General features: G+C 38.7%; 1 protein-coding gene across 1 annotated transcript; it reads right to left on the bottom strand.

Moving 5' to 3' along the window:
- Positions 1–236: 236 nt before the first annotated feature.
- LOC140140246 (uncharacterized) lies at positions 237–4,540 on the bottom strand. The gene is made up of 2 exons (XM_072162035.1): positions 3,413–4,540; positions 237–2,500 (listed from the first exon to the last, which is right to left on the bottom strand). Exons 1-2 carry the CDS (start codon positions 4,504–4,506, stop codon positions 2,431–2,433), a joined length of 1,164 nt encoding a protein of 387 aa, XP_072018136.1. The 5' UTR covers positions 4,507–4,540; the 3' UTR covers positions 237–2,430.
- Positions 4,541–13,415: the final 8,875 nt, after the last annotated feature.

Below are 13,415 nucleotides of genomic sequence, written 5' to 3'. Positions count from 1 at the left end.
TACCCAGCAATGATCGACTGTAGGATTGGTGTCACTTTTTGAAATAATGAGTTGTTAAGCTATTATACTTGGGACAGTAAATAACATTTAGCATGGTTTTAGATATATTTTCACCCAGCGAAAATTATCATAGAACAATAGAACTCAAGTGTTTTAAATTAGGCTCGCGGAGCATTTGTATAGCCTTCTTTATCAGTCGTTTATTTTTAGACAGACATAAGAAGAAAACTGCAAACTACACTGCCGCGCTAGGTTTAATTGGTTATTGAATGCATCTAAATTTGGTTTGTTCTGTGCGGTCTTTTTTATTAAAAGAGAAGGTAAGCAAACTGCTACAGACAGACTTAGTCGCACCAATGATTTGTCCATAGCAACAGTTTAAATTTAGCTATTTTGCTTCTAGTATTTCTACGACTTTTTAAGCCAAAAATCACCAGTCTGGTCTGCAACAAAAACATGTTACTACATGAAATTGACGTGTATACACTGCAAAAACTGTGTTTAGCAACACATCTTGCTTTCACTTTGTAAACATGTTTAGAAACTAAACATTGCGTATCAAATTCCTAAACATCAATGTTCAATGGTTAAACATTATCCATCAATACTCTAAACATGTTTGTATTTAAACACGTTTACAAAGTGAAGGCAAGAAAAATTGTTTAAATGTTAAACACTGTTTTTGCTGTGTATGCGTCATCGCTGATGGTTTCCAGTTGTATTCTGGGATATCAACAAGGTGTGTTGCGTTCCTTGGGTAGTTTTCGCATATGGAGAACGTTTTCGACACCAGTCAAATTGCTCAAACAGGAATCTAAATACACTCTTAAAACAGCGTGGTCAAAATTGACACCGTAGTCAACTATGCACCTTACCCTTAAAAGTTGGTTAAATACTTAAATTGTGACCTTTTTGTGGTTAACATTTGACCACATTTAGGGGTCAAACGCATAGTTGACTAGCTTACTACACTCTTAAAATTCCGTGGTTAAAAAATTTCCACGACGTGGTCATTTTTTAACCACGATTGGTAGTTAACTATACACCTTACCACGTTGGGTGTCAAATTGACAGCGCCATCCGTGGTAGACAAAAATGACGTAATGACCACGTACCGTGGTTGAAAAGGTAGTAAGTCAGATTAATGTAACACCTATGCCGTGGTTGCTTTGTCGTGGTTACTTTCGGGGTCATTTTCATTTGGGGTTATTGCCGTGGTCATAACAGCAACCACGTTCGTGGTTCTTTTGAAACAATAAAAGGGTTGACTTTAAAAGGGCCTATTTTCATGCGTTACCGTGTCGCTGAGCAAGGTACGCAGGTCACATAAATATGGTGGAGCGACATTCATCAAACACTTATAGACATACAACAATATTTTAAACTGTATTCTGCCCTTCACTTGAAGCCAATGCAAGGAGTTCATGAGATCCGCATAGCACCTGTCCCGTCTACACGCAAAAACTAGCCTGGCCGCCTTCTGGACAAGTTGTAGCCGTTTGACGTCGGCTTCACGACCATCAAAAAAAGAGAATTAGCATAGTCTATGCGGGACAGGGCAAGTGCTCTAACGGAATGATGGCAGGCTTCCTGAGAAATAAAACGGCGTATGCGCCACAGATTGCAAATGTGGAAATTGATAGTTTTGCACAGGGTACTGATATGAATTTACATGTTCATTGAACCATCAAAAGTTACACCCAGGTTCTTAACAGAGATTGAAGGCTCAATTGTTTTACCATCAAGCTTCAGTTGGATATCAGACACCAAATTTAACACTCTTGGGCCAGCAAGATCATATTAAGATCAGATGTACAATTGGTAATACGATCCATTGTCCGTTCACACTCCCCGGGGACTTTATGATCAAAAGCAGCATATAATTGGATGTCATCTGCGTAGCAGTGAAAACTAATATTATATTCCCTATTGACAATGATTGATGAAATATACAATATAAAACCTTCAGGACCTATGATAGACCCTTGAGGCAGAGAATAAGTGAGGACGTGTAATGTTGTCGTATGCCATTGTGATGAGGCCATTGTAGTCCATAGTGTGGTGCCATGTTTGGGGTTCAGGTTTCTGTCAGTTCAAGTCACTTTTTAGAAAGGTGTCCTGAATTGCAACCACACCTAGGTCACATCGTGTTCCTGGCTGAAACATACTTAACTGATAAACTAGCTATCTAAAAGAAGAATCAGAACTTAACTTAAATAAACGTTAACGTAACGTATGTATGATACCCGTGAGTAATCCTCCTTGGCTTGGGCTTCATTTGGAGTTCCCCAGGGTTCCATATTAGGCCCATTTAACTTATACATTAATATCTAATTTTAATATTCATTCTCGCTAAATCTCGTAAGTCAATTTCTGGAAAACAATACAGCAAAGTATTCATGCCGGGACTTTCATTTTCCCGTTTTCAGTTTATGCCAAGACGATAAAATCCTCCAGAAAAACGGAATTAATTCCTTCAGGTAGAAGATTTCGGTGCAACCTGTAAATAGCAAAAACAAAATGTAAATGGTAGTTAATGTAATGTTGCCAGGTGCTCATACAATTGCCGATATACATGTAAATTTGCAAAAGTCTCTCTTAAAAGGCTTGAACATAGGGTGAAGCCTTCATATTTCTGTGCTAGTGTGGATTTGAGTTGGCATTGTGATAAGTTTCAGATTATTCTCAAAATAACTGGAAAGCGTTCTTAAACGAGCAAAACTATAAGCATATAATGATATTCCTTTCGCACATAATTATATGACCAGTCTAACAGCGCCATCTACGTCAGCTACCAACAGGAAGCAACAGATGAGAAAGTCAAATCTGGTCATTCAATTTGAGAAAGTGCTATGCTACAGCACGAAACGTCATTGAGGTATGTCAACATCACCTACTTTATTGGATTTGTTTTACAACCTTGTAAATAATATCTCAGATTGAAAGTTTTTGTTATTCAACAAACACCACGTCACTGGGCGGGAAAACCTCATATGTACTTTTGGCCCTTGAACATGGATAATGTAGGTGTAGACTTTAAATTAAAGAGGTTGCTTCATCCATGTTCAAGGGCCAAAAGTACATGCAGGACACATCTCATAATATTTACTTTTGGCCCTTGAAAATGGATAAAGCCTTGTAGGTGTAGACTTTATATTGAATGGTTTGCTTCATCCATGTTCAAAAAGTACATATGAGGTTCTTCCCGCCGTGACGACAGTTTCGTCAATCTTATTAGCAATACATCAAATGAATTCATTGATGGTTATAAATATCCGAACAATATGACAATTTTATCCGATACAATTATTGGCAATACTTGCATGTATTGTAGGCCTATCCTAGCTACACTTGGTGACAGATTGTTGTTATGTTTGTTCATAAGTATTAAATGCGACTTTGAGGTACTCACTGTAATTTCTGTAGAGACTTTTGCCGACAGACATCTACCAATCTTCTGAATCCGTCTGTATCTAGTCGTATACCATAAAGACTAAGACTCGTGACCTGTATGGCTTTCCGTAATCCGTTAACGTATATTCCTAAAGACTCTGGGGGAACCATTACATCGCTAGTAGACTGCAGAACAAGCCTGTCCAGATGTGTACAGGTTAATAGTATATACCCTCCCTGCTGCACTAGATCTCCTGCATACGGACTATCCCACACGCGAAGTTCCTGTAATCGCGGAAGCTTATGACTGATTGCGTTCATGAATGTCCGGTGAGTATCTGCGCTTAAATGACGTACGCTAATGAAGAGTGTAGTCAGTGATGCGGGCAAGGTATTCGTGAGACACAGAGCTACCAAGTTATTCATCTCATTTCCATGAATGGATAGAAGTGTCAGGTGTGACGGTAGATTCTGCGCTAACACGAGCATATCTTCGGCTGGTGCGTGCATGTTGTTCACGTACAATATCTGAAGGTGTTTACATTGGATGAGGTTACTCGCGAGAATCGGGAGAGTTTTCCCAGATTCGGCTCTATTCCATGAAATGTCAAGGGATTCAAGTTCTGGCATCTCGCCGATATGAGTGGCTAGTCGTGTCATTTGGTCGTCGGAGGGTGCAGTTGATCTTAGGTTAACTAGCAGCAAACATTTCATATCACCATTTTCAAGTGAATCCAAGAGGTGATCAAAATTCTTACCTAACTGAAAGTTACTCACGTCTAGTCTCTGTAACTTTATGTACTTGAAGCTTTGTACTATAGGTACAATAGTAGTTTCAGATGACGACGGTAGATCTTCACATGCCTGTATGCACGGTACATAAGCCGCTAACTGGGCTGGACCAAAATTCTGCCAATCATCGTGCAAATCTGGATGCGATGCCTTAAATCTGTCATTGATTTCCTGTATCGTTTCTGCTGAGAGAGACTTTATACTTTGAAGTGTAGCGTTGTACATTTTGTTTGTTGGCCCAAGGTTTATAAATGGATGGCTTGTGTGTGCAATAGAACGAAGGGTTATATAGCAAATGTCTTCAGGCGCAATATGAGACATAAAGTATGCGAGGGAAATAGCAGCCTTTGGTGAGATTCCATAGAACAAGACCGTCGCTTGGAGAAAAAGATTCTTCAACACTGGTTTGAATTCTCCTTCTGCTTGTGCTTCGAAATTACATTCCAAACATAGTTCAATGAATAGTTGAATCGGTCTTGTGTCATTGAATGATAATGATTCATCGTAATATTCATGGATTTGAATTTCAGATTTAAGAACATCCATCAGTTTTTGTAAAATCATTTTGGCGCCAATTCTGGATTTACAAGCAAACTTTAAGACCAGAGCGACACTCAGCGCGTCTTTCATCGTATGGATGCTCTGCAAATATGAAGATAACTTCTCAGGATGCTTTGCCAGATACACTCCTGCACAAAACTCCTGCCCTGACTTGTGGAAGAACTGCAATGACCCAACGCTTCTATTACAAATAATCCCCATACTTTTTGCTTTTTGTATAATTTGTTCTTTGCATGATTTCTTCAATTCTTCTTCTGTGTACACGATTTTCGTTTTACTTGGTGTTAATCCTTTGTAGCCAATTTTACCGAGTTGGTTCACAATTTCGTCCTATTGTAGAAATCACAATTAAAAACATTTTTAGAAAACGTATTTGTACGAAAATTGAATCATCTATATTATAATATATTATATGAAACTGTAAAAATGGATCTTTTCAAGTTGTCGGGAATAGGTTCTAGACAAATCATCAACAATATAGAAAACTTTAAAAAAAATATAGAAACCTTCATCTTAGCCAACTACATTATACATACCCGTGGTACCTCTCGTTGCTGGAATGGTAAAAAGACAGTAGCAACTCTGTGTATGAAACGCTGGGGTTTTTGGTATTCCCCTTCAACGTTCTGAAAGAGAAAAAAACACGATTTTTAGATTTGCGTATGTTAAGGAATCGGATAGCAAAGTTTGCACAGTATATTTGTGAGACCTGAGGGCACATTAGACACACCAAATTGCATTCTAGGTGAGGAAGTGATATCCTTCAGATATCAAATAATTTTGATTTTATGAAATTCGTATACAAAACATTTTACGGCAAATTATTAAAAATTGATATTGTTGATAAAATGAGGAACAGGAGGAACAGGAGAGGCGAGAGGACACATCCTTCTCGGACACCTGACTTCACAGGAAACCACTTGGTGAGTCCGGTCCTTGTCCTGACAGTACAGAGGCTGCCCCTGTAGATGGCTCTCACACTGTCCAGCAGTTGCCCTTTTACACCGTAGTCTTCTAGCACAGTCCAGAGTAGATCTCTGTTTACTCGATCAAACGCCTTCTCTTGGTCTATGAATATAGTGTACAGGTCTTGGTTGTACTCAATACTCCTTTCACACAGCTGTCTCAGAGCAAATATGGCATCAGTGCACCCTCTGTTCTTCCTGAACCCAAACTGCGCTTCACTCAGCTGATGTTCAACAACTGGTCTTATTCGTTTCTCTAAGATCTTTGCATAAATCTTCCCAGTATGGCTGAGCAGAGAGATTCCTCTGTATTTGCTACAATCTCTTTTACTCCCTTTTTTCTTTTTTTTCGGGACAATTATTGCACGTTGCCAGTCATCGGGTGCAGCTCGCTCCTCCCAAGCCCTGTTGAACACTCTTGTCAACCATTTGACTCCTGTATCTCCACAAGCAAGTATGGCTTCTGTTGTGATGTCATCAATTCCAGCTGCCTTGTTTTTGGGACTGGTTTTAATAGCATTTCTGACTTCCTCCTGGAGTATGGGTGGATCAACTTCCTCTTGGAACCGAGGATGGAAGGGCTGCTGCTGTTGTCTGTCACCATCACTGCTTGGGTTGAGCAAATCTTCAAAGTATTCTCCCCATCTGTTGGTGATTTCGCAGCTGTCTGTGAGGGGGTGTCCATCCTTGTCGTTTATGATGGCGGTTGGGTCAAAAGGCTCGTCCCGCTGTTTGTAGGCTTTAACTGCTTTAAAGAACTCTCTGCTTGAGCTATTTGATTTTTCTGCCAGATCTTCCCCATATGTTTTCCAAGACTGGTCTTTGGCTTCTTTGATAGTCTTCTTGCAGTTTCGCCGGGCTTCCCTGTACTCGTTGTAGTCTGCTTCACCCAAGAAGCAAATCTAGATGAAGAAGCAAATCTAGATGAAGAAGCTCTCAATGAACTACTGTTTGCAGATGATCAATGTCTCATCCACCAAGACAGCCTTAGCTTACAAAACCACACCAACAGACTGCACGCAACCTGCCAAAAGTATGGCATGAGCATAAGCATCCCAAAGACAGAAACCATGCTGATCAGCCGATCCCAAAAGACCTTGGACATCAAGATTGACAACACAACCCTCCAGCAATCAAAGGAGTTTAAGTATCTGGGCAGCATCTTTACTGAAGACGGGAAGATAGACCGAGAAATTGAAACCAGATGCCAGAAAGCAAACAACATCACCTTCATGCTTGGGCCTATACTTTCCCACCCAGCTGTGCCAATGGATGCAAAAAGAACAATCATCAACGCAATCTATACCCCGACTCTCTGCTACCAGGCACAAACATGGGCTATGAACAAAAAGACTGAACAGAAGATCACCACCTGTGAAATGAAATGCCTACGAAAAGCTGTAAACAAGACACGACGGGACAAAATTAGGAATGAAGTCATCAGAGACATGGTTGGCACCAAGCCTATGCTAGACCAGATTGAAAGCCATCGCATCAAATGGTTTGGTCATCTTATGCGCATGCCCACAAATCAACCAGCCCTGCGGTCCTACAACAGCAAACTGTCCGGTACCAAACCTGTCGGAAGGCCAAGAAGAAGATGGATTGAGGGGGTCAAGAAAATCCTGACAAGGCACAATACCAACCTGACAGATGCTACCCATGCAGCCCAAGACAGACGTCCCATCATTTCCCCGCGACTCTGAGAGGAATAAGCGGAGGACAAAAGTAAAGTAAAGTAAAGATATTGTTGATATTTAACAGTCTTCGAAGTACATTTTATTAATCTAATGATATGTACTTAAAGTATGTGTAGCTTGGAAGAAAAGCCGTTCATCATTTGAAAATTTTGACCTTTCGTATTGAATTATAATTGAATAAATCAGGTCAACCAGAAAAACTCACTTTTTGGTTAGATGTTATCACCGACGTTGCAGCCAAAACCTTTGGCCTTAAGCTGGGTGGATGATTATGGGTTATCCGACTCGGAGGTCAATCGATGTGGAAGCCTGATGACCCGATCCCAACCGTCCCTTAGCAGGAGCGGGGGCGTTAGAGTGAATATGTCACTCACATGGTTGGTATCGGGTCATCAAGCAACTTCCTCATTGATTGACCTCGGATGAACCTAACTCATCCACCCTGTTGAAGGCCAAAGGTTTTGGCCGCAACGTCGGTGATAACATTTGACCAAAAAGTAAGTTTTTCTGGTTACTTACTAACTTATTTACAACGTTTCTTACGTAAAGTCATTCTGGTAGTTGGACTTGGAAATTATGCCCCCATTTCATTTGGAAAATCTTCCCGGTACGCTGCTGCTAAGCTTTGGAACTTAAAGTAACACCATGCAGCATTTATTTTGTATTATGCTGTTGGTCGTGCCATATATTTCTTTTGAAATTTGGGTAACGGGAAAAAGTTTGGGAAGCCCTGTCTTACCTGCTCCTCGTCCCGTTGTTGCTGGCAGTGTGCAAACATGATAGTTACCATCTGATCGTACAACTCACAAAGTCTATCAGGAATTCCTCCACTCCCTCTTGTTTCGTACCAAAACCAACAAATAAGCAGAGCGACCAACGGTGTAGATATATCCACAAGGAGCCTGTTCTCCTCAATATACCTCAGTAGAGCTTTCCCTAAATTTACAGTCATGAAATCATCTTTGTTTTGTCCGAAAAACTTTTCGACGAATTTAGTTACATCTGATTTCTTCATCTTTTGCAATTCAAGTCGCTTGTATGCTGGGATTTGGGTCACGTCGCGTACTCTCCATGGTCGGGTTGTGATGAACACACGGCAATCTCTAAAATGGTTGTGTCTGATAGTTTGTACAAGATTACCAACTTCTTCTTGCATCATCATATCAGGAGGAGCCTCGTCTAACCCATCTAGCACAACTACAACCGATCTACCAGCTTCCCTGATCAATTTGCCCACTGCTGTGCTATCTGCATCAATAGAAAGCAACTGAGAACATATTGCATCTTCAATGTCACTTGTGTGGTTCAAAGATCCAAGTTGAAGAATGAATAGCAGTTCGATGTCCTTGAGAGTACTTCCTGTGCTCCAATCATAGGCAAGTTTCGCGCAGAAGGAAGACTTTCCTTGCCCCGGATTACCGGAGAGTATGAATCGCGTACAACACTCAGTAGACTTGAACAAGTCTTGGTAGTCGATGCGTTGTTTAATTGGACGTGGACCGGGTATATCGATGTCTATGGTCACAGGAATGTATATGCTTTCAAGATCCACATATTTATCAGGACACCATGGGTAGATTGGTTTCTTGCAAAGGTTGTTCAGGTAGTATTCCTTGAGATCTGCAACTATAGACTGCGCCAAAGCTTTCATTTTGAAAAAAAGGGGGAAAGGAAAAAAAAGAAGAAACACATAAGTTAATTTACCTTTCGACAATTATTCCTTTTTCATGATTGATAATTGTATTATTTGAATGTTTTGTATTTTATGATACATGTTTTTTACATTGGCCTTCTAACGATAAATTTTGTGTCTCTGTAAGCATTTGGGCAATTTAGTTGATCATAACACAATAATATTAAACACCTCATTTTAGGGAGTTTTAAAGATATCGTTCTTTCATTCATATAACAGAAAGTTAATTGGCACCTTTAAATATTCAATATTTACGCCGGGGAGTGGTATACACAATAATATTAAACACCTCATTTTAGGGAGTTTTAAAGATATCGTTCTTTCATTCATATAACAGAAAGTTAATTGGCACCTTTAAATATTCAATATTTACGCCGGGGAGTGGGACTGGGGAGTTTTAAGGGTGAATGGGGGGGTGATAAGTTTTAGTTTGAATGGAGAAACATTTGAAGAGCAGACACGAGGGGGGAACGCGAAATATTTTGTCGATTGTTTTGTCAAAAGTCTCACCCCCTGGCGTAAATATTGAACGGTCCCTTACTAATTCTATACTTACAGCAAGTGAAAACATTCTTTTCTTGATGTATTATTAGATTTCCAGACACGTTGTAAACATCTTCATTCACGATGGTTTGATTCGCAACCGCATGCAATGTGTCTATTGAGGAAATTCCCTGCTCGCATCCACCTGTACAAGATGAGTTGTTGTTTAATTAAAGCGAAATATAATCGAAGTTCATATATTAATTTAATTAAAAAATAAAAATGAAAAGGCCTAAGTGCGGTAATCGCTCTCGGGTAATCGCTCCCGGCTTCCCCGGGTGGAAGATATTAAATTATATTCTCAATTTTCCACCGGCTTACCCGGGAATAATAAAATATCCAAACATAACGCTAAACACGGCGCCTCCGCCTAATCATATTTTGCACTTATTATTTACAATTTTGCAGCAACTCGCCCCTAGACAAGCCTCATTTGACAGTTTTCGCATTATTCCGCAAAAAAAAAATGCTAAAAAAATCCATCATAATTCCACTTACATATCTCACTGGAATCCTCCATGTTTCGTCTTCCTCATCCAAGTCATCTGATTTGAAAATGAGGTGGGCGTGATGTTTTAGGTGTAACCTTTGTACTCAGTTTATGACTATATGATGACCGTTTCCGTGTTAGCTGCTGATTAATGATATTTATTTAGTTATCTTGATTGAAGATGAACAACGTTAAACAGATATATATTTTTTAAGGTGCCTAAGCAATAAACAAGCATGCATCAAACACAATTACTGGTATATTAAACTATAAAACTCTTAATTATACGCCCCAGAGAGGGAATATAAAATTTCCAAATGGCATATTTTACAAAATGCGCAATGTATGTCTACCAAAATATCAGAGTCGACACCAGAAACCTTCCGGTAAACATGGGGGTTGGGAAAATTAATTTCAGGGGTAAATTGGTCTAAAAATAACAATTTGGCAAAATAGAATGAATTTTCTGCGATTTGTTTTATCTGATTGGAGGGCCCTATGAGGGAACCTTCTTTGTTGGGAGGGGGAAATCGCCGCCACTGCAAAATATTCTTGATCCCACTCTCTCTCTCTCTCTTGACGTGACAAAGACTACTGCCACTTTGGGCTGATCGAGAGTCAGTATAAGTACATAGGCCTACATTTGCGTGTTTTAACGTTTTCAAACTCGTAACAACAAAATGTCCCTAATGATTTCTTGATCCCACTTTTACGAAAGATATAAAGCAAGTTTTTCTTTGTTATGAGTTTCAAAATAGTGCTTAGCCCCCTCGCGGCCGGCCCGCGATTATTTTTTCGCACATGCCCTCCCCACAAGCCTATAAGTAGGCCTATGATAGTACCCTTTCCGTCGATCTGATGTTACAAGAAATGACAAGTTTGTGAGATGTAGGATTTTTGCCCTGTATACGATACGTGATCGATTTTTGTTTTTTTTAAAACAATCACAATTATTTTATAAAGAAAAGGTAGTTGTATAGCGTTCAAAGTTATAACATCTAGGTCTTGGAATTCTTGAATTATGGTCGACCTTCATATTAATACGCAACTTTTTTTTAAAATTCTCAATAAATGATAAGATAACTACATTCAAACAGAAAAAAATTGAATTAGTTGTGTAAATCGCACATTTTTAATACTATTTATAGCACGCAAAATTGAAATATGCCATACATGTAACTTAAATTACAATTCCCCATGAGATATTTTAAATCCGACTCGCAATTATATTCATAAAAATAATCTTCATTTTCATCATATCAAGTCTAAAATGAAAGAAAAGTACAAGACCGTTGGCATACCAGTAAGATTCAAGACATTTTGGGGGCTATCATTTTCTTCGGGTGGGTCCAAATTTACAAACACTCGGCGTCAATAAAATTGCGCCCCCCCCCCCCTATTTCGACAACAAACATTTTATAACCCCCTCCACCCATCACCGAAAGACCTTACCCCCTAAACAGGCTAAAATTGTTATCGGTCTTTTTGAATAACACACTATTCTGTGGTCATCTTGTGACTATACATTTTGGTCATCAAAAATGTTATGACCCCCCCCCCCCATTTTTCTTTCCAAAAATGTATGACCCCACCCCCGAATATCATGGGACCCTCTCCCCCTTCCGAAGAAAAAGATAGCCCCTTGGTTATTCAAAATGACACAATACGATAATTTCAGTTCCTTACCTTACTTATTCTGGTTTTCAAAATTACAAATGAAGACGTTTGCAACTTTTCCGCGTGTATTTATACTCGGATCTGATTCTATCCTGTAGATATTACCATGTTATTGTCAATATACGGTGAACTTTGATATGTTGGATCATCTCTGATTGGGATTGGGACTGAGTCATTATTAGACCGGAAATGTTTTGGGGAAATTCCCATCATTCATTGTCAGTGTATGTAAATAACGACTTGTTAGGCAAAATTGAAATTCTAATATCACATGGTCATTTTCATTTTGAAGTAATTCTGAAGTTTAATTCGAGCTATCATCAACTTTATGCGAGATTATGTTTCTACTCGATTTTGAACGTCATTTGAACGTTTTGAAATTTCGTATTGAAGATACACATTTTTTCATCAATAAGACCAATTCTTTTGGGGAAAAAAGTATATCTTCAATACCAAAGGGCAAAATTTTCAAATGATGGCCGGGTTTATTTCCTTCCAGATACATACACGATAAGTACGTATCATTCGATTCATAAAATTTACTTCGAGGACTGTTAGCTATATGACAAAAATGTAGATTTTTAATTACTTGCCAAAAAATTTGTATTATATCGCGAATTAAAAAAAATAAAAATTTGATATCATCAGGACATGGTCGTATTCAGAATGTAATTTGGCAAGTGTGGTGTGCTCTCAGTTGCCATAAATAATTCTGTGCAAACGTTTCTATCAGAAACGAACCTTTGGACTCAAACAATGATAAACTAAAAGGATACCTTTACATTACTTGGTTATTAAAACGGAGATTAAAACGCCTTTATATCTCAGGTATTAAAATACCCGAATAGATAAATCATTAAAAATATTTCATGACTGATTTAGTTATTCATGTATCCGAAACAAGAGAAGATACTAATCTTCCATTCAACGTTTCCGTTTTTGTGTGATTTGGGCGAAATGGACTATGATGGTGACAAACACAACAAACAATTTAGGTCACTTATAATAAACTAATAGAAAATCTGTCCCGCAAAATGACATTTCTTGATATGCATTTTATTAGATTATTTTTCTATTTTTAACATAAAAATGTACAAGGAACAATATACTTAAATTATATACAATGTCAATATTAGTATGAAGTAATCAATATTTATATTATTGATCAACATTAATGGTTCTGCAATAGGAATGTCTTGTGAAAAACGGAAGCTTTTAAAGGCGGTGAGATTAAACCTCTTATCTGTTTTGTGACTGAAGAAGGGTGGTATCTAAATTCAAGGCATCATCACTGATTTGCTAAACTTTCTCCACACGGCTGTCGACTACAGATTACAAGTTCCAAATTTTCTGTAACGTCTTATGATGTCATAATGTGAGTGTGCCCTTTGCAAAATGTTGGTGGCCAAAATTTGTCTTTGGGCTAAAAAGTTATATTGTTCAAATGTTTGTCGCTCTTTTGGTGAAAAACCAATGGGGTTCCTTGTAGACCAAAAACAGTTCTGCAGCCAAGAAAAAGGTTCTTTGTATAACCTTAAGCTTGAAGAACCTTTAAGGAACCATTAAGAAAGAACCCTTAAATGGTTCAAAGTAGAGCAGAA

The sequence above is a fragment of the Amphiura filiformis genome, chromosome 19 (genome assembly GCF_039555335.1).
Source record: "Amphiura filiformis chromosome 19, Afil_fr2py, whole genome shotgun sequence".
Lineage (NCBI taxonomy): Eukaryota > Metazoa > Echinodermata > Ophiuroidea > Amphilepidida > Amphiuridae > Amphiura > Amphiura filiformis.
The sequence above is the reverse complement of the archived record's forward strand: the minus strand, read 5'-3'. Positions and strand labels throughout refer to the sequence as shown.